At 42.9% G+C, this 23390-nt stretch overlaps 1 protein-coding gene across 5 annotated transcripts in view; it reads right to left on the reverse strand.

Moving 5' to 3' along the window:
* GRIA1 (glutamate ionotropic receptor AMPA type subunit 1) overlaps positions 1 to 23390 on the reverse strand; it is a gene marked incomplete at both ends in the record, with an annotated part of 310204 nt that overhangs the window by 117578 nt on the left and 169236 nt on the right. For 4 of the 5 annotated variants that reach the window (XM_080804641.1, XM_080804640.1, XM_080804644.1 and 1 more), the window contains 2 exons: positions 821 to 988; positions 4338 to 4499. In XM_080804641.1, coding sequence (XP_080660767.1) covers positions 821 to 988; positions 4338 to 4499 — 330 coding nt within the window. The remainder of the gene's footprint in view (positions 1 to 820; positions 989 to 4337; positions 4500 to 23390) is intronic. The other variant, XM_080804643.1, reaches the window with a different exon arrangement.

Consider the following 23390-nt stretch of genomic DNA (forward strand, 5'->3'; position numbering starts at 1 on the left):
TGCCACTGTCTCATCCTGCTTGCACAGCAGACGTCTCATTAATTTAATATTTATACTCTTCCCTGTTGAATCTAGATTCAGCCTAAGGATCCTTTGCATAGCCAGTTGATTGGAATGGGCATGGCCATTTTCTACCCCTGTTGTTTAACTTTCTTCAGTGCAAGCAAAATTGATGATCGCAGTGCTGAGAAGCAAGAAAAAAGGATCACAAGTACTGAGAAACTTTGTCAGGGTCCCGTTATGAAATGTACTCACAGAGCAAAGGTAATGAAGACAGCAAGAATACCATGGCATGAATGAGGCATCTCCAGGAGACTGCTAAAATGGTTGGATTTCAACACTACGTATTTCAAGTCCCCTTTACAACTGCAGAAGCCCTGGCTTTCCTTTTCAGCATAAACCCTAAGCAGAAAATATAGCTTTTACACTATTGGGAATTCCATACTATGTTTTAAAAAACTTTTATTTCTTTTTTTAGACAGAGAGAGAGAGAGAGAGTATCCTGAAGCAGACTCCCCTGAGTGGGCAGCAGATGCTGGGCTTGATTCTAAGACCCTGAGATCATGACCTGAGCCAAAATCAAGAGTCAGCTACTTAGCCAACTGAGCCACCTAGGTGCCCCAGGAATTCCATATTATTTTTTAAAAAATTTCTACATGAGCTTCCATGTATGCCAGGAGCCGCCAACACAATGCCGTGGTTGTCCAAACTTCAAGCATGCTCTCTATCTTTTCTCTTAAACAGCTCCATCCCACCTGAAATGGACGCTGAAATCCCCTACAAGGCTCCCATGAGAAGGGGCAGCCTCTGCCCGCCTCACCTGCTGCAGAGCTCTCTGGATGTCGATCCCTTGGCCCCACGGCACAGCTGGGTTAGCCAGGCAGTCCCCAGCGTTCCCTCGGCGGGATATATCGATTCTCTGCCTCCGCAGGCTCTGAAAAGCCTCAGCCATCACTTTCACCCCGTCATAGGTGAGCGCAGAGGTGTACTGGTGGGAGGAACAGAGACAGTTAGGTGTCAGGGAGAGCTGACAGGGAGGCAGGTGGGAGCTCTGTCTGGGAGAATGCTTCCTGGTGCTGAGAACGCTAGCAGGGGGCCGGGCATGGGGGGGCCAGGGGGTGGGGGGGGAGGTGGGGGGGTGGGCACCCGGAAGTGTCTGTTCCTTAGATGGGGGATGCTGCTCCTCCTCATTAACCCATCTTGCCAATTGTGAGTTCCATGTTGCCAGTTGTGACTTTCCAAGGGAAGCCAGAATTCTAGATTTTTGTGTGCCATCTTGCAATTTTAAAATGTTGGTTCAACTGGAAAAAGAATGCATGCACTAAATGCAGCACATCATACAGCAATTCAGTAATGTGGCAGGATACAAAGTCAATGTCCAGAAATCAGTGGCTTTCTTATACACTAATAATGAAAATACAGAAAGGCAAATTAGAGAATCGATTCCATTTAGTATAGCACCAAGAACCATAAGATACCTCGGAATAAACCTAACCAAAGAGGTTAAAGATCTGTACTTGAGGAACTACAGAACACTCCTAAAAGAAATTGAAGAAGAAACAAAAAGATGGAAGACCATTCCATGCTCTTGGATCGGAAGAATAAACATCGTTAAAATGTCTATGCTGCCCAGAGCAATCTATACTTTTAATGCCATTCCGATCAAAATTCCACCAGTATTTTTCAAAGAGCTGGAGCAAATAATCCTAAAATTTGTTTGGAATCAGAAGAGACCCCGAATTGCTAAGGAAATGTTGAAAAACAAAAATAAAACTGGCGGCATCACGTTACCTGATTTCAAGCTTTACTACAAAGCTGTGATCACCAAGACAGCATGGTACTGGCATAAAAACAGGCACATGGACCAGTGGAACAGAGTAGAGAGCCCAGATATGGACCCTCAACTCTATGGTCAAATAATCTTCGACAAAACAGGAAAAAATATCCAGTGGAAAAAAGACAGTCTCTTCAATAAATGGTGCTGGGAAAACTGGACAGCCATATGTAGAAGAATGAAACTCGACCATTCTCTTACACCGTACACAAAGATAAACTCGAAATGGATAAAAGACCTCAACGTGAGACAGGAATCCATCAGAATCCTCGAGGAGAACATAGGGAGTAACCTCTTTGATATCAGCCACAGCAACTTCTTTCAAGATATGTCTCCAAAGGCGAAGGAAACAAAAGCGAAAATGAACTTTTGGGACTTCATCAAGATCAAAAGCTTCTGCACAGCAAAAGAAACAGTCAACAAAACAAAGAGGCAACCCACGGAATGGGAGAAGATATTTGCAAATGACAGTACAGACAAAAGGTTGATATCCAGGATCTATAAAGAACTCCTCAAACTCAACACACACAAAACAGACAATCATATTAAAAAATGGGCAGAAGATATGAACAGACACTTCTCCAGCACATCTATAGTTCTGATACAGTCTATGGAAAACCAGTTGGTTTTCTCTATGTTACAGTCACCAGTTGGGAGCCAGGAGGAACTATTTATTCCACTATCTCTTGTGGCAGTAAAAGAAGAAAGAATAATCCAGGAAAGGTAAGCTCTTAATTATTTCACACCTGCCTCACAAGTGGCAGGTTTATATTCTACACGCTTTTTCCTTGTGTTTATTCATAATAACTCTCAATTTCTCCCCTCTTGCCTAAAAGGGGGCTAACAAAGCAGGATAACCATCCAGGACACTATTTTCTGGCTTTGGAACTCGTGTCTGTCTTCTTCATTAATTTGTCCCCAGTCCTAGCTTGTTCTTTGGCACATTTTAAGTTCATAACAGAGAGATGTAGAATGAATATATGAATATTTTTTCAGTTTTTGAGTATGAGTGTTTCACATTTTAAAAGAAAAAATACAGGTATTACATTTAATAATTTTTATAATTTCCAATCTTTTGGAAGTTGGGAGGGGTATTCACATGTTAACTGGCATTGGTTTGTTCATGCTTTAAAGCACATTTGTGATTTTGTTTGCTTAAGCTCATATTGAAATAAATCTTCATTTTTTTAAGCTTTTATTTAAATTCCAGTTAACACACAGGGTAATATGAGTTTCAGGTGTAGAATTTAGTGATTCAGCACTTCCATACAACACCCAGTGCTCATCACAACCAGTGCACTCCTTAGTCCCCATCACCTGTTTTGCCCATCCACCCCCATCCCCCCACGTCCCCTCTGGTAACCCCCAGTTTGTTCTCTATAGTTAAGAGTCTATTTCATGGTTTGCCTCTTTTCCCCTATACTCATTTGTGTCTTAAATTCCACATATGAGTGAAATCATAGGGGAGATAAATCTTCATTTTTTAATTGCTGAATCAGTTTGAGCAAAAGTGGGGTGAGAAGCAGTGGTTTGCCATTTGCAAAAAGAAATTGACCGAGTGGCAAGAGAAGGTTGCCAAGGATTCCGTTTGCTCCAGATAAACAAATTTGGCCTCAGAATCCTCAAAACAGTGTTCCACATAGCCTCTGCCAAGCTACTGGGTCTGACATGGGAAAGAAAAACTACCTGCTATCCTTATTCTAAACCACTATCGAATAGCAAACAAAATAGATTTTGGCTATAGGATTTAGGAGTGAGGAGGAGATGGCCTACATAACTGGGAGTTGACGCTCTGAGGCAGAGATGAGCTGGATATTGCTTAGATTTCTCTGATTTTTAGCTGGGTATTTGGCTGACCAGATAAAGGGCTAGTTCCCTGCACAACTCTAGAAGGCTCCATCCACAAAGAAATGAATGCAAACAGCATCCCCCCCAACCTGGACCTGTGCAATATGGAGGCTGTGCCCAGAACAGAGACGTCATTTGCCAGCTTCCCCTGGAGCTAGCTGGGGCTAGGTTTCTAAGATGTGGTCAAAAGCATGTGAGTAGGAGATCTATGTGACTTCTGAAAGGGGCTCTTAAAAAAAGCCATTGTGCTTTTTATTTTCCTTTTCACTATCCTGCTGGATGGAATACTGAGTTAATGGTTGGAGCCTCAGCAGCCATTTTGGGCTATAAGGCAGAAGCCATATCCTGAGGATAGCAGAAGAAGAAGATAGAGAAAGGTTCAGTGTTTGACAGGTCTGAAGCCAGTATACAAGCCCTGGATTGATGACTTCTGAATTTTGCTTATAAAAGAGAAACAAAATATTTATCTTGTTTAAACCACTGTCATTCTGGATTGTCCAACCCTTACAGCATACTCTTAATTTTTATGTATATATTTTCCTTAGCTTGCTCCTTTTAGAAAGGTATCCTTTCCTAAAGTCTAAGATTGCCCAGAAACCTGGGGCAGGGGAAGGGACCAGATTGGTCCTTTGCTGTTTGCTGCCTATCCCCTCACCTTAGGTCTCTTCCAGTCCACCCGGGTGTGGTCTCGAGCATCACTGTTCTTCCACTGCTGCATGATCTTGGCTGGGATGGTATCTGTGTAGTTCACCAACTGGAAACCTGTCACATTTGCTCCACTCTCCTTGAATTTGTTTAAGTCAATATCCATGAAACCCTGTGCAGGGAGGAGGGGAAAGAAGTCAGACCATGCTGCCTGGATAAATCAACTGAATCATGCTAGAGGATTACAGGATTTCCATCGTGTTCCATAAGGTGAAACTGGCTGAACGGAGAGACGTGTGTGCCTCCCTTCCTTCTGAAGGTTATCACTTAATTTGTACACAGTTAGCACAGTGGTTAAGTGCACTTTCTGAGAAACCAGCCGTGCCTAGGTTGAAGTGCTGGCTCTGCCATTTACAGCCCTTAAATTACCTCGGACTAAGTTGCCTGATGGTTTCTTGTCTGAATAATGAAGGTTAGGAAGTTGGGGAGAAAAAGCGATGTGATGGCATGTCAAGTGTGTGGTACAGACTGAATGGGGTTACTATGATGCCACAAATATGGAACAGAACAGACACATAAGGAGGGAACTCTCTACTCTACCACCCATATCCCCACCCTTTTGAGAGAAGAAGAGTCTGAAGTCCATCAGGAGGAAGTTCCTGTAGGCTCCCAAAGGTCACCAGCAAGTCTGTGGAAGAGGTAGGATTCTGGTCTGGATTCTGACCTTCCCTCCCTCCACGTTCTTTCCACAGACTAGCTCTTTCCTACCCAGTGAGGCCTGATAAGTTCTAACATCCACAAAGGATACTTTACCAGGAATAAATCTTTCTTTCCCATTTGGTGAGATGCATTCAAATTCAGGAGGCCTTTCACTTAAAAGGGAAACCTGGTATTTGTATAATGTATTCCATAGTGTACAGAACTTTCATATATGTGGCCTTGTTTCACTTTATAAGGTAGAAATTCTGTGTCTATTTTCCATACAAAGAAACTGAGACAAAGTGGGAGAATTGATCACCAAGTCATCCAGTGAGTCAGTGGCAGAGCAAGGACCAGAACTAAGGTCTTCTGGAGGCCTTTACTCCTCATTTGACAAACATTTTTTAGAACCTCTGGTGCACTATTCTAACAGTGAATAAAAAGAGTTCTTTCTCTTATGAAACTTACATACTAGATAATAAACAAGTAAATATGTAGCATAGTATATACAGTGAAGTCCTATGATACCATCCTAGTCTCTTAATTTCTCATTGACTTACCTAGTTCCTTGTTTAAAAGATCTAGTCATAAACAACTTTGTGACTCCAAGATACTCCCCCACCCCCCACCAAGTGCCTCTATAGTTCTGATTGTTTATTATTTGTATTTTATAAATAACCCAAGCTCAGTTCTCCTCAGAGCCTTTGTCCTAGGTATTTTCTCTGCCTCAAAGTGTGCTTTCTCTGGCTGGCTTCTTTTTGTCTTTAGGATCTCAGCCAATATGCAGTTTCTTCAGAGAGGTCTTTCCTGGCCCCTTATCTAAAGATCCAATTCCTACCCTGTGGTAGATGTTATCAGTAAGTACCTGCTCATTTCCACTCCCCTTCATACACTGATATTTTACTTTTTTTGAAAAAGGATTTTATTTATTTGAGAGAGAGAGGGCATAAATGGGAGGGAGGGGCAGAGGGAGAGGAAGAAGCAGACTTCCTATTGAGCAGGGAACCTGATGCGGGGCTCGATCCCAGGACCCTGAGATCATGATCTGAGCTGAAGACAGATGCTTAACTGACTGAGCCACCCAGACACACTGATATTTCACTTTCTACACTGCTAATACCTATTATTTCAACTCTGTGGGAATTAATACACTCAGAGCAGCACTCAACCAATGACAGATGGAAAGATAATAGGTAAATACTCCAGAATCCTGTCCCTGGAGGCTGGGGGTGAGGGGACACAATAGAGACAACCCTGAGGCTGGTTCCATACTGATGTCCAGAGTTCCTTTAAGGGATCGGGCTCCCGCAGGGGTATGTGTCATGATTGTGCACCTTTACTGGATGCCATCCTGTCCCTTCCTAACTTCCTGGATTCCCTAATTGGCACCCAAAGAAACCACTTGTACTTGAATCCTTGTCTTAAGTCCTGCTTCTAGAAAAAACCAGTAAGTCATCCCACCACCCATTCCAGCCAGTTCCTTCTCAGAGCCCTGTTTGAGTTTCTACAGGGTGTTTATCCCTGTGTGAGACAATCTCTTTTACTCATTTGGTCCCTTGTCTTCCTCCTCCCATTGGAGTATTGGCTCCATGAGGACAGGGACATTTTCTGTTTTATTCATTGATGTGTCCTGGCATCTAGAGCAATGCCTGGTACAGATCAGAGCTCAATACATGTTTGCTGCGTGAATGAATGAAAACAAGAGACTTTCTTAAGCAAGAATGCTAATTAGGCAGGAGAAATATGATAAGTGGGCAGCAAATGCCAGTGGACAATATTAATTGGTTGGAAAGAGAAGCTCAGGTTAACTTTTCCCATATCCACAGTTTATAGATTTTCGCAGAGGTCTACTGATTTGCACAGTGGTCTAGCAAGTTGTTGGTACAGATGGAATCAGAATATATACTTGAAGACATTATACCACCTAAGAGAAATCCCACGACTGGTTAAAAGCTAATGCACAGTTGAGAAATTTCTCATCATTTTTAGAGAACTTTAAAAAGAACATCTTGTTCCTAAACTAACCATTGAGAGAATCAAATGGAAATTCTCTCCCACAGTCATCTTCTGTCACTTGAAAATGTATAACCAGCTCTTGGGCATTTTGTACTAATTGCCCCCATCTTGAACATAATGGGGGCCAGAGTAAATGGCAGAGTTTATTCGAATGTAAATGTCACTCACTTCCATCACCAGAATGTCTGACTATAAGGTTAATGGAGCCAAACCTTGGTTACGTGTACTCAAACTGATGGGATCCTCTAACAGAACTTCCTGTGCTCCCCTGGGTACGAACGAACAGATGATGATAAACTCCTCTCTGTGATGTCAGGTAAAAGAAACAACATTAGGGAATAACTTGTGGACAGTGCATAGTAATCTCATAGTTGGCATTTTCCCTCCCAGATCTCATGCTGGAATGGTAATCTTTTTCTTTTTTAAAGATTTTATTTATTTATTTGACAGACAGAGATCACAAGTAGGCAGAGAGGCAGGCAGAGAGAGAGGGGGAAGCAGGCTCCCTACTGCGCAAGAGAAGCTGGTGCGGGACTCGATCCTGGAACCCTGGGATCATGACCTGAGCCAAAGGCAGAGGCTTAACCCATTGAGCCACCCAGGTGCCCCTGTAATGGTAATCTTGAATCTCTCCAATGTTCTTAATCACTAAGAAATGAGTCTTTTATAGTGACTAGGCTTGATTTTTCCACAATCCAAGACAACGGGACTCTGCCAATAAAAGTGCTCTTGACTAAGAACGGGAAATAAATGTGTTAACTATTTGCCTACCAGTTAACTGCAAAGTTCAACTCACTCAATTCCATTCCCTGGAGCTTGCTCATTAAACAAGGTTTAATTAAATCATTTTCCAATTTTCTTTGCCATTTTATTAAAAAGACCAACAACCTTGGATAACATTTGATATTTAGAACACTTTTTATCTGCTTTATCTGTAATATTAATTATATAATATGTGTAAGGATGTATCATTGCTAATTGCATTTTATTAAGGTTTTAAATATGAAGTTTAATCACCACTCTATTTGAATCATTTTGCCTATTTTATAACATGCCCCCAAATACTGAGCCCATTGCTCTGTATACTGTACTACTGAACAAAAATCAAATCAATGAACAAGATGCTTCAAGTTATTCAGTATGAGAATCCAGGACCCCTAAACCCAGGCTCCTTCTAACTGTCCCGGCATAGATGTACCAGCTGCTGCTCTTCATAGAGCGACTCTATTTCTCATCTAAAATAGGGCTTTGGGGCACCTGGGTGGCTCAGTTGGTTAAGCATCTGCCGTTGGCTCAGGTCATGATTTCAGGGTCCTGGGATTGAGCACTGAGTTGGGCTCCCTGCTCAGTGGGGAGTCTGCTTGTCCCGCTCCCTCTGCCCCTCCTCCCTGCTCATGTTCTCTCTAGCTCTCTCAAATAAATAAATTAATTAATTTAAAAAATCTTTTTTAAAATTTATGTATTTGACACACAACACACACACACACACACACACACACACACACATTACAAGTAGGTAGAGAGGCAGGCAGAGAGAGGGGAGGAAGCAGGCTCCCTGCTGAGCAGAAAGCCCAATGTGGGCTCAATCCCAGGACCTTTAGATCATGACCTGAGCCAACGGCAGTGGCTTAACCCACTGAGCCACCGTACTTAAAAAAAAATCTTTAAAAAAATAAAAACACACTTTGTGACAAGTGAGCTCTTGGAGATATTATGTCACTATGCTTCTGTGTCCTGTTTTGACACCTCCGTGGCACTTCACACTGTCCCACATGTGTCTGAGAAATGTGTGACATGAGACGAATGCTCTGCCTACTATCTCATTCAAGCACTGATGACCTGGTTGGTGTACTGCAGGCTCTCGCGATGGAGATTGTTAACCTGAGGGACACATCAGAATACCTTAGAGAGCTTTTGCAAAATAGTCATCCCTAAGGATTGTCGTTCAGTAGCCCTGGAGAGGAAATGGGACACCTGTATTTTTCTAAAGCTCTAATGCTGGCAAATCAAAAATAAAGGTTCAATGTATTAAATTATAAAGGTACTCATGAGGATAATTCCAAATGATGGGACAGGTAACAAACACTGAGGACTGGATGTGCAGAGTAGTATGAGATGACTAATCATCTTTCTAATGGAGAGTCACAGCTGGGATTAAAATTGATCAAGCAAGAAAAAGAGAATTAGGCATATTATATAGGAATGTGGAGGAAACCACCAGAATCACCAAACCCAGGAAAGATTAAAGATAGTTATTTTTAAGAAGTGTAAGTTTGAAGAGGACGGGCACTTGCATTTTATTTTATACCCTTCTGTAATATTTTTTTTTTTTTACTATGTGAATAAAGTTTCTTTTTATACTATTAAAAAATAAAAATATCTCCTCAGATAATTCTGATGTACCTTGATGGTTAAGAATTACCTGTCAGTCCATGGAAAGGTGGGGAGGGAGTGGCAGCGGCAGAACAGGGAAGGTAAGTTGTTCCATGTATTGGAACTTTGCTACAATGTGTTAAGGGAGCCCGATTCCCTTGTCATCTCCTGGTCTGGAAATCAAGAACCTGGTCACTGTTCAATGCTCCACCGAAACAGAGCTTCAAAAGCATTTCTCATAAGAATAGCAAAAATAGCAATAATGGCCAAAGTTCTACTTCATAGGCATTATGTAACTTCATCTCAACAACCTTCTGAAAATGATGAGTCTACTGTCATTTAAAAATGAAAAATGAAAAATGAAATAGTCAACAGTCACCCCTAGATTTATTTTAAACATTTCCCAAGTTCTTATCCTGAGCCAGGCATTCTGTTAAATGCTTTATATAGATCATCTTATTTTATCCCCCAAACAGCCCTGAAAGGTGAACACGCAGAGTAGGCACCAGATGCTTATTTGCATAAATGAGTTGAGTGAGTATCCATCCCAATTTTATGTTGAAGAGCTGTGGTTCAGAGACTTTTGGAAACTCCTCCAAGATCACACAGCAAGCAAGAATTCAAACCATGGTCCAACCATAAAAATCTGTCTTCTTTGTCAGTATGTTGCATTGCCTTGCTGGTGGAGGAACACAGGAGTTTAGCTTTCGGATGGTGTTGCCAGATTGCCCAGAGAGGGACAAAGAACTTCTGACGGTGTGGATGCCACAGCTAATAACGCTGAATAAATGACTCATTTCGCTGAAGAGGGGCCTTCCAGTATAGCTTTCTGTCTTAAAGGAATATTTGTAGTTGAACACCCTAGGTTTATTTCCTTGACACCAATCTCTGAAGGTTGGCTAGATGCTTCCCAAGCTTCTAATTTATCTAAAGTCCATTAGTGCCCACCTACCCCACATCTATCCTAGGGGGTCAGCAAATATTTTCTGTAAAAGGCCAGATTGTGAATATTTTTGGCCTTGTAGGCCATATGGTTTCTGCTGTAATTATTCAACTCTGCCATTATAGCTTGAAAGCAGCCATAGACAATAGTAAATGAATGAGCATGGCTGAGTCCCAACGAAATTTATTTATGGACGCTGAAATTTGAATTTCATGATTTTCACAAGTCATGAAATATCATTCTTTTCATTTTTTTCCAATAATTTAAAAATGTAAAAACCATTCTTAGCTCATGAGCCAAACAAAATGAGGTGACGGTTGGAACTGACCCACAGACCACAGTTTACTGATGCCTGATGCAAAGATGCTGGAGATCAGACCAAACCCCTCTTTGTACAGATGGGAAGGTGAGCTCCAGAGAGGGCACTAGAGGCCTAAGGCCCCATGGCTGGTGAGGGGATTAGCTGGGGGTGGGATCTGACTCCCTTACATGTCATTGTATGAGCTGTGCAATGCTGACCAGCCGTTGAAATAGAATGGGAATAAAAGTGCTCAATTAAGCAGTTAACACAGTCATTCCTTCTAACATCAATTACAATTTTCAAAGGATTAGAATTAAAAGCCATTTCAAATAATTACGATATCCTAAAGAGATGTTTAACACTATAACTACATTGGATATGCTTTCATGTTGCTGTGAAGATTTACAAAATGCTTTCAGGATCATGAAGAGGCTCTGGGCTATCATTATGACTATTAATTACCACGTGTGGCTGGAAACAAAAGAACTGATTATTCGTGCTGCCTGGTTACTTAACCTCTCCTAGGCTCAGTTCTCTGGTCTTCAAAATGCAGATATAATAACCCCTGCAGCATAGAAGTGGTGTAAGATTTAAAAGAATACATTTAAGCACCTAGAACTGTCTGGCACATAGTAAGTGCTTAGTGAATGTTCACTATCGTCACCATCATCGTCGTCATGGCCTCAAAAGAAGTTAGGTGTTGTTGGAACTGCTTCAAAACCAGGCAGTGGGCCAGGCAAGACACCCGAGAGAACACAAGGCAGGTGTGTAGGAATGCTTCTGTTGGAGAATAAAAAGATTTATCTTCAAAGCCAGATTTCCTTTTTCTCGGGGATTCTTTCAAGGGAGTCACATACAAGCTGTTCAGCCCTCATTTTCCCGCTTGCATGGACACCACACCCATCAGAAGGAAGAGGGAGCATCCAGCATTGTTAAAGGAAAAGGACCAGGAAGGTTTATTAAACAAGCCCTGGGACACTGGAAAGAGTGCTGCCTCCATCTCATCCCTTTGGAATCTAGAAGAGGTAATGTTAGAATAAATCAAAGAACCTGTACTTTATACTCAGATGGGTGCAAGCTGAACATGCCAGGTTCCCCCACTTGTCAGATTCTTAGATGACAGCTCCAGAGAGAGGATCGTTACAGGGAAGTGCAGTTTGAAAAGTCTTGTTACATTAGAAATGCTGGAAAAAGTGGGGCTAATCAACCTGAAAAATACTGGAAACCGAGAGGGTAAGTGGAGGATGTGTTCAGATCCCAGAAGGGCTGTCGTGGGGAAGGGGTGGAAGATTTATCTGCCGAGGCTCCAGAAGGCAGGTCAGTAGCTGTGAATGAGCAGAAGTCGCAGCAGACAGATTTTTGGCTAAAATGTAATGACAACTGCCACGGTGCCTAAGTGGTATCAAAGCCTGTACTTTCAGTAGGCGCAGTGCTAAGGGCTTTATTTGTATTATCTTATTTGACCCTCATAACAGTCCTGGGAAGCAGGTAGTTACTATTATCATTCTTATTCTGCAAATGAGAAAACTGAGGCTTAACTGAATGGAGTAGCTTCTGCCGGATATCGCATCTGCCGGATATCGCACAGCTAATGATGGGCAGAGACCACAGTCGTAACAAGTAACAAGACTCTTGGCTTGTTTTCCAAGCACTGTGCATCCCACCTCCTAGCCGCTAGTCCTGTCAGTCTGACTCCTCCATCTCCTGTCCTGCGATGAAGCACCTGGAAGGACCCATATCTCTACTGTAGGAAGGATTAACAGGTCTCCAGGAGACGGTGATGTTTGCCTTGGTACCATCTTTAACGTGACCTGCTGCATGGAATGCAAACCACAGGTCTTTGTCTCCACCTCTCTGAGGCCTGTCTCGTCTCTCTCGGAGACTGTGGTTGTCCTTCCCACCTGCCTTAAGAGACTGTGGGCTCCCAGGAGGCAGGGACTCAGGCACCAACATTTCCATAACAGCACCTAGAGCACGGGAATGGCTCAGTTAATGCTGGGGAGTGAGGAAAGAGAGCAAATGTCTTTGCTCACGCTTTTCATGATTCTCATATATGTTTCCATCCTGTCACCTCCCAGCTTTTATCCTCTGCACTGAAGAGGGATTTTCATTGACTTTTTCCATGTAGTATATTCTGAATGAGTTCATAAATAAGAATTGTCAAGAAAACAGTTTCAGGGACAGCCATACAAGTTCTTTCCTGTCTTTGAACCATAGGAGCTGTTTGCCCTTGGGCAGTGGTCTCAGTCTTTCCCAGCACTAGTTTATTGATCTGCAAAAGAAGGGCATTGGCTAGACCAATGATCATTCCAACTATGTTCCCAGGTCGCAAGCGTTTTAGAGGTTACCATGTTGGGGTAGGAGGAAGGCACAAGAATGGGGTCCTAGATCCCTACCTTCCCTCTACCAAAGCAGCTCTGTTTTCTGTTTTACATGCTGGAGTTCTCCCCAAGATTCCATTTGAAAATAGACCTTTTAACTAAAAAGTTTGGAAACTTCTGAGCCAGTTGATTTCTCTCTTAAAGGCTCTTGTGGCTTTGATCTACAATTCTGTGATCATATAGGTGTGTGCACATGAATATGGATATATGTGAATTCAGGGAATATTCCTGAGCTGAGGACTCACTTGTGTCCTCAAATCACCATATCTCTGCATAAGGGTCTTCACATTTTCTCATTTTAGTCACTTTAACCAACCAAACCTTAAATGTGTCCTCACCGTACATAATCCCTGACAACATGTGGGCTTATCTGATTCCTGCAAAGTCAATAAGACATTGTAGCTGTGTTTAAATCAGCTAAAACACTATCTGTATTGAAAAACAAACACTAGTGTTAACTTAGTTAACATTAACTTAGTTAACACTAAGTTTCAAATGCAAAAGTGCATTTGAAACCCGGGAGGCAGGTACCTGTACGCTTGGATATCTGCCAACACAGAAACACACCTACTGCCCCTACAGGTGTCCTTTGTTGCCAAAACACTGTCACAGCCAGTCAGGGCCTCACAGACCAATTTCTCTCAGTCTGGGGGTTTAAGATAAAATGCTGACACTTGGTGGCAGAAAATCGAGGGCCCCAGACTGGGCTGTTGATGCATGGGCAAAGAAGCACATTGTCTGGCCTGGGATTGGTTAGTCACTCGGAGCTTCCCTTTCTGTTAATTGTGTTGTAACTGGCTGCAGTCAGAGGTGACACCTGGCCAGGGCCAAAGAGCCAAAGGTCAATTCAAAATTCAGCCTTGTGTATGTGGGGCCTGGAGTTCTTGACTGACTTGAAACCAACCACATCTTCCTTTTACATTGATCCAAACCTTCCTGTTCAGGGATGATCAAGCAAAGGCTACAGAAAACCCACTTTTTGATGAAATGCCAGCTTAAGGGTTTATAAGGTCCCAATACAGTGGGTATCTATTGAATGCTTGGTGAAAAATGAATGAAAGTCCAAACACAGGATAAATTTGAAATCTACTGGGAATGGGGGAAAGGAATATTCTAGTTCATTCATTCATGCTTTCATTCATCTGTGAGTACTTCATATTTCGAGGCACATATTACACGAAGGGATGAAACAGAATCACAGGTGTGCTCCCTGCTTTCCAGTTACTTAGGGTTAGTGAGAAAGGCCAGTGGTACCCAAGTAATAGTAGAGCAGCTAATGAAAACACCTGACATTGGAGCTCAGGGAAGCTCCCCCCCCCCCCTCCAGCAGAAGCAGTGAAGCCTGAGCGAGGACATTTGGTCAGGTGAAAAGTACGAGGAATAACCCTCTGAGCAGAAAACACGCATGCTCTGAGGTTCAGATTCAGAGGACAAAGGACGGTGACCCAGAGGAAGCACATGTTACACACCAGCCTGGATTCAAATCTCAGCTCTTCTACCTCCTAGCTGTGTGGCCACAGGCAAGCTTTTAACCTTTCTGGGCCTTAGTATCCTTCACGGCAAAATAAGGATTATTTATCTCCATCCTCTGACTGCGGCGAGGACTAACTATAGTAACATGTGTTGGGTTCTTAGAATGATGCCTGGCACATAGCAAGTACTCACCTAGAGCCCCACAGCTCACGGGGCTCCACGGTCCTTCCTCCCCTTATATTATCTGCTTTTCTGTTTTAAAAACAGGGACAAGTCAGAAGTGAAGATGGAACCCTTCTATTTACACAGTACCCCGACTTCCCGCCTCAGTTGATACTGAGGGTTCTGTCCTTTCTGTTTCCGAGCCGGCGGTAGTGAGGGGTTCCACGCTCTGAAGAGCATTTGCAGACACTGTCTTGCACATCTGGAATATCTGTTAGCTCAGCTTGGGAAGGACTATTCCAGATCAGCCAAGGCATGCACGGTTTGCAAGAGCCAACCCTACAAACACTGAGTGCTCGAGATGAATGCAGTAGTATCTCCCTTATGAAGAGCCAGTGTGGCTTAGGAATTTTGTGTTGATATTCCTGGACTTTCAGAGAGAGGCAGGAAAACTAGAACCCTAAATTACAGATCTGCACAAGTCCTCTTGACAATGTATTCCTTTTAAAAACATCGTACCAAATCTCCAACAAATTGAGACTCTCAAAAAAAAAATATATATATATATGTCTTTTTTTGCAAATGGTAATGAGTCAGTGGCAGAGTTGGGATGAGACCCCAGGCTTCTGCTGCACTCATTGTTCTAAAACTTGACATAAAATAGCTCATTTTATCTTTACCTTGTGAAGTGCGTATTCATGTCCCCACCTACAGATAAGGAAACTGAGGTACAGAGAGGTGAAGTGACTTGCTCAGAATCACAGCTAGTAAGTGGGTGACTGAAAATTCAAATCCAGGCAGTTTCAGAAGGAAAGGAGTGTCAGTTTTGCCAGTGGCCCAGTGGAGAACAAACCTAATCTTCAGAATTAGAGAGATCTGAGTTCAAATTCTAGCTTTAGCTCCCTGACCTTGGAAAAGCTCCTTCAGCAACTTGAACCTCTTTCTCTCAACTCACAAAGTGGGCATATAATCTCACCTTTCTTGGAGGGGCACAGAAACTCTCAGAGGTCTCTAGATTATTCTAGACCATGGGGCACAAGTGTGAAGAAAAACACACTAGGCCTTGCCTAATGGAATGCTGGGACCACCGAGCGAGGGAGGATCCTCTGGGATCTGGGATTTGGCTTTCGACCCACCTGCTTCCTCTTTGCTTCCAGAGGCGTCTGCAGTGTCAGCCCTGGTGATCATAAAGTAACCCATGTGTTCTCAGTGTTATATGAGAATGACAGGAGAGCAGCTGAGGGAGGAAAGGGTGAGTGGAGGGGACAAAGGGAAGCTGCAGGGGGTCGCATCAGTGAAGAGAGACTCTGATGGGACTGGGGAGGCAGGAAGGAGCACTTCTGAGCCTCTTCCTTGGTCTCCATGTTTCTGCTCGATTCTTTCTCTTACACACACACACACACACACACACACACACACACACACGCGTGCGCACAGAGGCACACTGTGGAAACTGAGAGGCAGCAGTGGGGGGAATGAAGCATAAAGAACAGAGCAAACAATTGTTCTAAATCCCCGGCCCAGCTCTGCTGTTTAACTTCTCATTGACCTCAAACAGGTCGTGTCCCCTCTCTGGGCCTATGTGCCCATTTATAAAATGAGGCACTGGGTGAGACGAGCTCCTAGGGACCCTTCAGCGCTAGCTCTCTTGGCCTCTTCAAACCAGGGCAAAGGCATGCTCTCCACAGGACCACTGGCATGTGGATCCACTGTCTCCTTCCCAGACACCCTGAAGCCTCCAGTGGCCTCTCTAGCCGCTGACTGCCGTACTCCGTCAGCCCAACTGCTATTTAGGGAGGCTTGGATTCCAACCCCCACTGTGCGATTTTTTTCTCCAGCATTTTTTTTTAAATAGGTTCTAAGCCCAGTGTGGATCCCAACGTGGGGCTTGACCTCACGACCCCAAAATCGAGACCTGAGCTGACCTAAGAGTCGGACACTTAACCAACTGAGCCACCCAGGCTCTCTCATTCTTTAGAACTTCAGTTCCATGTTCCAGTCTAGCTAGAAGACAAGGCCTCGTTGCTCCCAGGGCAGAAGTCAAGCTGTGTGATTCTTCTCGTATGGGAAGCTGTGCTAGGCTGGAGGACGTGCTCGGTCCACCCTGGAGGCACACACTGTGAGAAGGTACTGAGGGCACAGAGCAGCACGGAGGAGACAAGCAGCGTAGGTGTTTCCAAGCACATGAAGGTTGCTTTGTGGAAGGGCAGCAGGTGTGTTCTGCAAGGCTTCTGAGAGAGCAGGTGGTGCCACAAATGCAGAGAGGGTAGCACGGGGCAGCCTGGGCCCTCCTCGAGCAAGACTAGAAACCTCAGAGCCCTTCGAGGAGAGAAAGGGCTGCTCAAGGCAGTGAGCTCCCCATCACTGGGTATCATTCAAGCAGGAACCAGATGGATGTGCTTCCGCTGGGTTGGTGCAGAAGAGATTCTTGCCTTTTATTGGAAGTGGATTAAAAACCCCCTTAGGCCCATCTTTCTCTACTCATGTGCATATTCCTAACTATGTTCCTATTCCTACTGCCTCTGCTGCTCTCAGCATTTTGCAGTTAAGGATTTTGCCTGTAAGTGCATGTGATGATTGTTTATTTCCTGAGGGGTCATTTCCCTCATTCATTCCTTTAGTGATTTTTTATTTTATTTTTTAAAGATTTTATTTATTTATTTGACAGACAGAGATCACAAGTAGGCAGAGAGGCAGGCAGAAAGAGAGGAGGAAGCAGGCTCCCTGCTGAGCACACAGCCCGATTCGGGGCTCGATCTCAGGACCCTGAGATCATGACCTGAGCTGAAGGCAGAAGCTTTAACCTACTGAGCCACCCAGGCGCCCCACATTTAGTGATTTTTTAAAGACCACCTGGTACATGTAATTCCCTCTACCGGGCCCTAGGAATTCATCAGTGAATAAGGCAGACCTGTTTCTTCCTCTAGGAGCTTAAAGACAAACAGGGAGGAAGACATTATATAACTGTGAGGCAGTTGTGGATGGGATTTAGTTTGGGAGAGGGTCTCAAAGATAGTAGCGTGTCCCCAGATGTTAAATGTCTTTTCTTTTTCCACTAATGATAATGATGATGATGGTATGATGATTATTATGGTGGCAATTACTAATATTTATTGAGTGCCTATTTGGGCCAAATATTTATTATACACCCTTTATAACATACTGTCTTGCTTAATTGTCATAATACCAATAAGGAGGTAGATAATATCACATTATTCCCTCTTTTACAGATGAGGCAATGAAAGTTCAGAGCGAGTAGATAACTTGACTAATGTCACACAGCTAATAGATATAAAGCCAGAATATAAACCCAGGTCTGTTTGACCTTCAACCACCCTTTCCAACCACAGTACCACCTACCTAACCAGAGGTTATGGAAATCAGGCATGCCGGGTGTGGCTCGGAGACAGTGGGAAGCAAGCAGCAGGAGACAGTGGGCAAGGGTGACCGTACAGAAGGTGGAGACATTTCTCAGCAGAGGAGAGAAGCAGACTAGAGAACAGCTTCTTCTCAGGACTGACAGAGCAGAGGGCAGCAGTACAGAGCTGGGGGCTCTGTACTGTTTACTGTTCTCCGGACCAAACCTTCCAACTCTTAACTCTTTACGGGAGTTATTATACAACCACATGGTGGAAATGGCTAACTGTTCTGATCCCCAGATACCCTAGTGAGACCTGGGGTGACCTGACCTCAATGTCTCTCCCTCAGCTTCCTTATCCCCTGAAATTATAATGAAATTCCATCAGTGTATAACTAAAAAGGTATCCAATAGGAGTTTGAGAGCCTAAGTTTAAGTTCCAGGCCTACTGCAGGCGAGGTTTAAACTCAAGCCTTCCTGCCAAGAACCACCCCCTTCAGTCCCCCAAACCCTTACTCCTTCCTCCACTTCCCCACACTCAGCGGTCACAAGGCACATCCTAGGCATGTGTCCTTTGGAGTCCCATGGTCCTGGAGGGGAAGCCCAGCTCCATCACTGTATCAACTTGGCGACTTTGGAAAATTCACTAATCTTTCTGAACCTGTTTCTTCATCTGAAAAGTGGGGATAATATTATCAAGGACTGTGGTAGGGTTTAATAGATAGGCATTTAAGTATTTAAAGTATTCCTGGAATGTAGCAATGATTAAGTGAACTGTAGTAGTTACTGCCGTTGTAATTACTGACACTGTTATCCATGAGGGCTTTAAGAAATTCTTGGTCAGTGGCTCCCAGAGGGTTGGCATCAGGTTAGGCTGATAGCCCTATTTTTATGCCCACATTACTAGGTTTTTGTCAGATTCCCGAGAGCCCAACTATATTGACTAGGTGCTTGCCTTCCTTCTCTGCAGCTCAGATTATGGCTCTGAGCCTTGGTTCCCACATCTGTAAAATGGGGATGATGAATTCCACCTTGCTGACTTCACTGAAGTATTGTGATTCTCAAAAGCCAGTGGTGTGATTCTTGAGAAAATGCACATAAACTATAACAGTTGTGAAAATGGGAGGATTGCTGTTACTTTTACTGTTATTAATCCTCAAGGAGGTACCAAATGGTCCATACTGAAAAAGAATCAACACCTTCAGTGTTTCTCAAACTGGCGTCTGCTGGACCCTTTGTAAATTCTCAGAGGTCTGCTAATTCTCTATAAGCATTTTAAAATGTGCTTTTTTGTTTCAGTAAAACTCTAATCATCAGTATTAATAATCTGGTCATTTGTTTTGGGATGTGATTACTCATTTTTATAATTCCAGTGACACAATTAGCTCAGTGTTTCCCAAACTGACTCTGCAGATGCATTGTCCAGGGTGGGGGGGTGGTCCACAGGCCCTCTGTTTTGAGAAACACTAGTTTGGTCTAAGATATGCTGTTGATGTGTCACAAAGATAAGAGCTATAATTCTGGAGGGCCCTGACTGGTAGATGTCTGCTTTGATCACAATGTCAGAGCCAGGAATGAACATGGAGTCAGTACTGGGGTTTGGAGGAGAATGGCTAGGATAGCCTGGTCCTCTGGTGGGTTCCAGGGCCTAGGTGCTTCTTTAAGAAATAATGGTATTCTCTCATGAACCATGAGAGACTACAGACTCTGAAAAACAACCTGAGGGTTTTGAAGGGGCGGGGGGTGGGAGGCTGGGGGAACCAGGTGGTGGGTATTAGGGAGGGCACAGATTGCATGGAGCACTGGGTGTGGTGAAAAAACAATGAATACTCTTATGCTGAAAATAAAAAAAAAAAAAAAAAAGAAATAATGGTATTGGGTGCCTGGGTGGCTCAGTTGGTGGAGCATCCGGCTCTTGATTTTGGCTTGGGTCATGGTCTTGGGGTTGTGAGATCGAGCCCTGCACTGGGCTCTGTGCTGGGCGTGGAGCCCCCTTGGGATTCTCTCTCTCCTTCTGACTGTCTTCCCCCCCACCTGCCCCCCCGTCTCCCACCACCGCTCATGCTCTCTCTCTCTTTAAAAATAAAAAAAGAAAGAATGGTAGAGTTCTCCAATTTCTGCAAGGTTCAAGTACATTGTATGGACTTACCAGTGCTCTAGAAATATAAATATACATCTATCCTATTGTATATAAGATAGGGATACATGAATATGCATATATATGTATGTGTGTTTATATACATGTACACCCAGAATACGGGAGGCACAGATGAGTAGATTAAGTGTATGTGGTAAGAATCCCCCCACCTATGCAGAGCAGTGTTTAACCTTCAAAACAGGGTGACATCCAGCAACATCTTTGATCTTCCCTGTGACAGTATAATCATGCAGATCACTGTCATTCCCAGTTGACAGATAAGGAGACTGAGGCCTGGAGAGTTGTCCAAGATCACAGAGCTAGCTAAGGGTGGTGTCTGGACAAAAAGAGTGGGTGGGGGGCAGGGAAGGTTCATGGTTGTTTTTACTCCCTGTCCCTAAAGCTCTCCTCTCGACCCACAGTCTCCTTCCTTCCTCTCTTTCAGCAGTCCCCCAAAGCTGGCTATCTGAATTCTCCAAAGTGATCGTTTAGAAAAATGCTGTTGGCTACTTCAGAGCTCATGCACTCCATTTCTCTTGTGCAGAGAGAACTGTGAAATAAAAGTGTAGCTCCCTCCTTTTGTTAAACCTTTCAAAAGCTTCCTTGGTTTCTAACTCTGTAATTATACCCTAATCACAAACACTCTGAAGGAGGGGGTCAGTTCCATGCAGCAGCAGGCTAATTATGTGGTGGAATTTCTAAAAATTATCATCTTATAAATTGCGTTATTTCTCTGAAGGGGGAAGAAAAACACACACCACATACTCGCCTATGTTTCGAACTGAATTAATTAGTAATTTGAAGCCTAATTATCAACTAATCTATTGGAACATGCAAGTCTTTTGTATTTGGATGGTATATGCAATTTGCATCCTATTAGCTGGCAGTTGTAAGGATTTGAGAGCTCATTAGGTCAGAAGAAGAAGAATGCAGATCAGAAGGATACAGAAGCCCAAGGGGCTGACTCGGTGATGCAGTGACCAAGGGGTCACTTGGCAACAGATGGAGGCTGGCAATTTAATTATCTGGGGTCTTTCGGTGGCTCCAAGGCCACTGATACGTAATTTCTATCTTACCCTAGAGAGGTGATTATGCATGCCCCCGCTGTTGTTCTGTGTATTCTCCAGCAGCAGGGTGCTCGCACAGTCTGTACGGAGAGGAGTGCTGGAGCACTGCATATGGCGTTGGATGCTGCCTGCTCACCTTGATGCTAGGCCTAGCTCCATCCCTGACTTGCTGCATGCCCAGGCCACACCACCTTGCTGGTTTTAGTTCTCTACAAGCAAAGGAGACTTACAAGATACTGATTTCTGAAGTCCCTTCCAGCACTAGGGAGCTGGGACTTGAGGGATGTTGAATCTGCTTTATTATAAAGTCAAAAATTCTGTCTATGCAATTTTTTTTTTTTTTTTTTAGGGTGAGGCTCTTGTTCCCTGAAAGTCTCTGGAGAGCTACCCACCATTTAAAAGGCAAATACCTTTGAGAAATGTAACATATTTAGCTATTAACATCTGGGTCTAAATTAACCTATTTCAATGAGCCCTTCTCTGGTCCTGAGCTTGAAATATTGGGACAGTCAAGGCAATGAAGTTTTGAAGGGAAGGGTTTAGGCAGGGACTTGTTTAAGAATGGAGATGGGGTCAGAAAGGGAAATAGGAATTAAGGATTAGACAGGATGTTTGGTCCCTTGTTTCAGTCTTGCAATTTTGACCTTTACATACAGCCAGATCTAGTAGACCATTGTTCTACTAATGACCTTTGTTCTAAAAGTAAGTAGAAAATAGCAATTTTTAATTCTATTAATTATTACTACTACTCATGAAAATAATCAACACCAAATAACATGCCTAAAACTAACATGATACACTTTGTTATAAATAAAAATTTAAAAATCACATTTTCATGCAAACAAAATTATAAAGACAAGCCAGGATAACAAGCACACTTTGTAGGAAAAGCTACCATTGGGGAAAACTGTTAACTGCCCAAACTGTCACACTGGCAAAATGTGTTATTGATTAAAATATTTTAATCAATATCAAAACTTATTATTGATTTGTTGGGAGATATTACCACTTTGGAAAGTAATTTTGCATTTCTTCAAGATGTTAAACACAGAGTGAGCCTATAACCCAGAAATTCCACTCCTAGGTTTGTACTCAAGAGAAAGGTATGTACCTAAATGTTCATAGCAGCTTATTTATAATAGGTAAAGAGTGAAAACCACCCAAATGTTCATCAACCAATGAATGGATAAACAAAATGCAGTATAGCCATAGAAGAGAATATTATTTGGCAATGAAAAGGAGTAAAGTACCATGCGTGCTACAGTATGGAGGCACTTTGAAAATATGATGCTAAGTGAAAGAAGCCAGTCACAAAGAAGCACAGATTGTATGATTCTGCCTACATGCAGTGTCCAGAATAGGCAAATACTTACAAATTAGATTGCTAGTTGCCTAGGGCTGGGGGCAGGAGTTTAGAGAGCAATGGGGAGTGAGTGCTGCTGGGTATGGGGTTTCTTTTCTGGGATGACGAAAAAATTCTAAAGTTAGATTGTGGGGATGGTTTCATAATTCTGTGAATATATTAAAAAGCAATGAATTGGACACTTTATGTGGATGAACAGTATGGTATGTGAATTACATCACCATGAGGCTCTTTAAAAAATGTAAACAGTGGGACTAACGGCAAGATAAAATTACATTTAGCTTTGGATAAAATTCTGGAAGAATCAAACTTCATGATAAAAAAGGTAGATGGTCAAAACATGACCCAGGAAAAATAGAATTGCCAGAAATTATGGCCACAAAAGAAGACTCCTAATGGCACATGTTATTAGGTAAAATTTAATATGAATAAAAATTATTTGATGACTCAAATCTTCACAACACTGAAAATGATTGTGTCCAATAAAAAGAGCTAGAATACATTAAAATGAAAACAAAATTTTTTAAGAAGACAGGGTTAATTTATACCACATAGAAAAATGAATAAAAACTAAATTGACATAATATTGTTCATGTTGTAAAATTGCTTTCTGGTTAAAGAGCTGTCAATACCAGTATCATTGTGATTCCAGTGTTTGTACTTAGAAACAGTAAAACTGCGACTGGTGTCAAAATACAGGCTCAAAAACAGTGGGGTGGAAACACCTTGTATCTCTTCAAAGATGGGCCGGTTTTGTCCTTACTGTCAAGGGGCAGAGCTGGTTCAACCT

This window comes from Martes martes (genome assembly GCF_963455335.1).
Source record: "Martes martes genome assembly, chromosome: 5".
In the NCBI taxonomy this organism is placed as follows: domain Eukaryota; kingdom Metazoa; phylum Chordata; class Mammalia; order Carnivora; family Mustelidae; genus Martes; species Martes martes.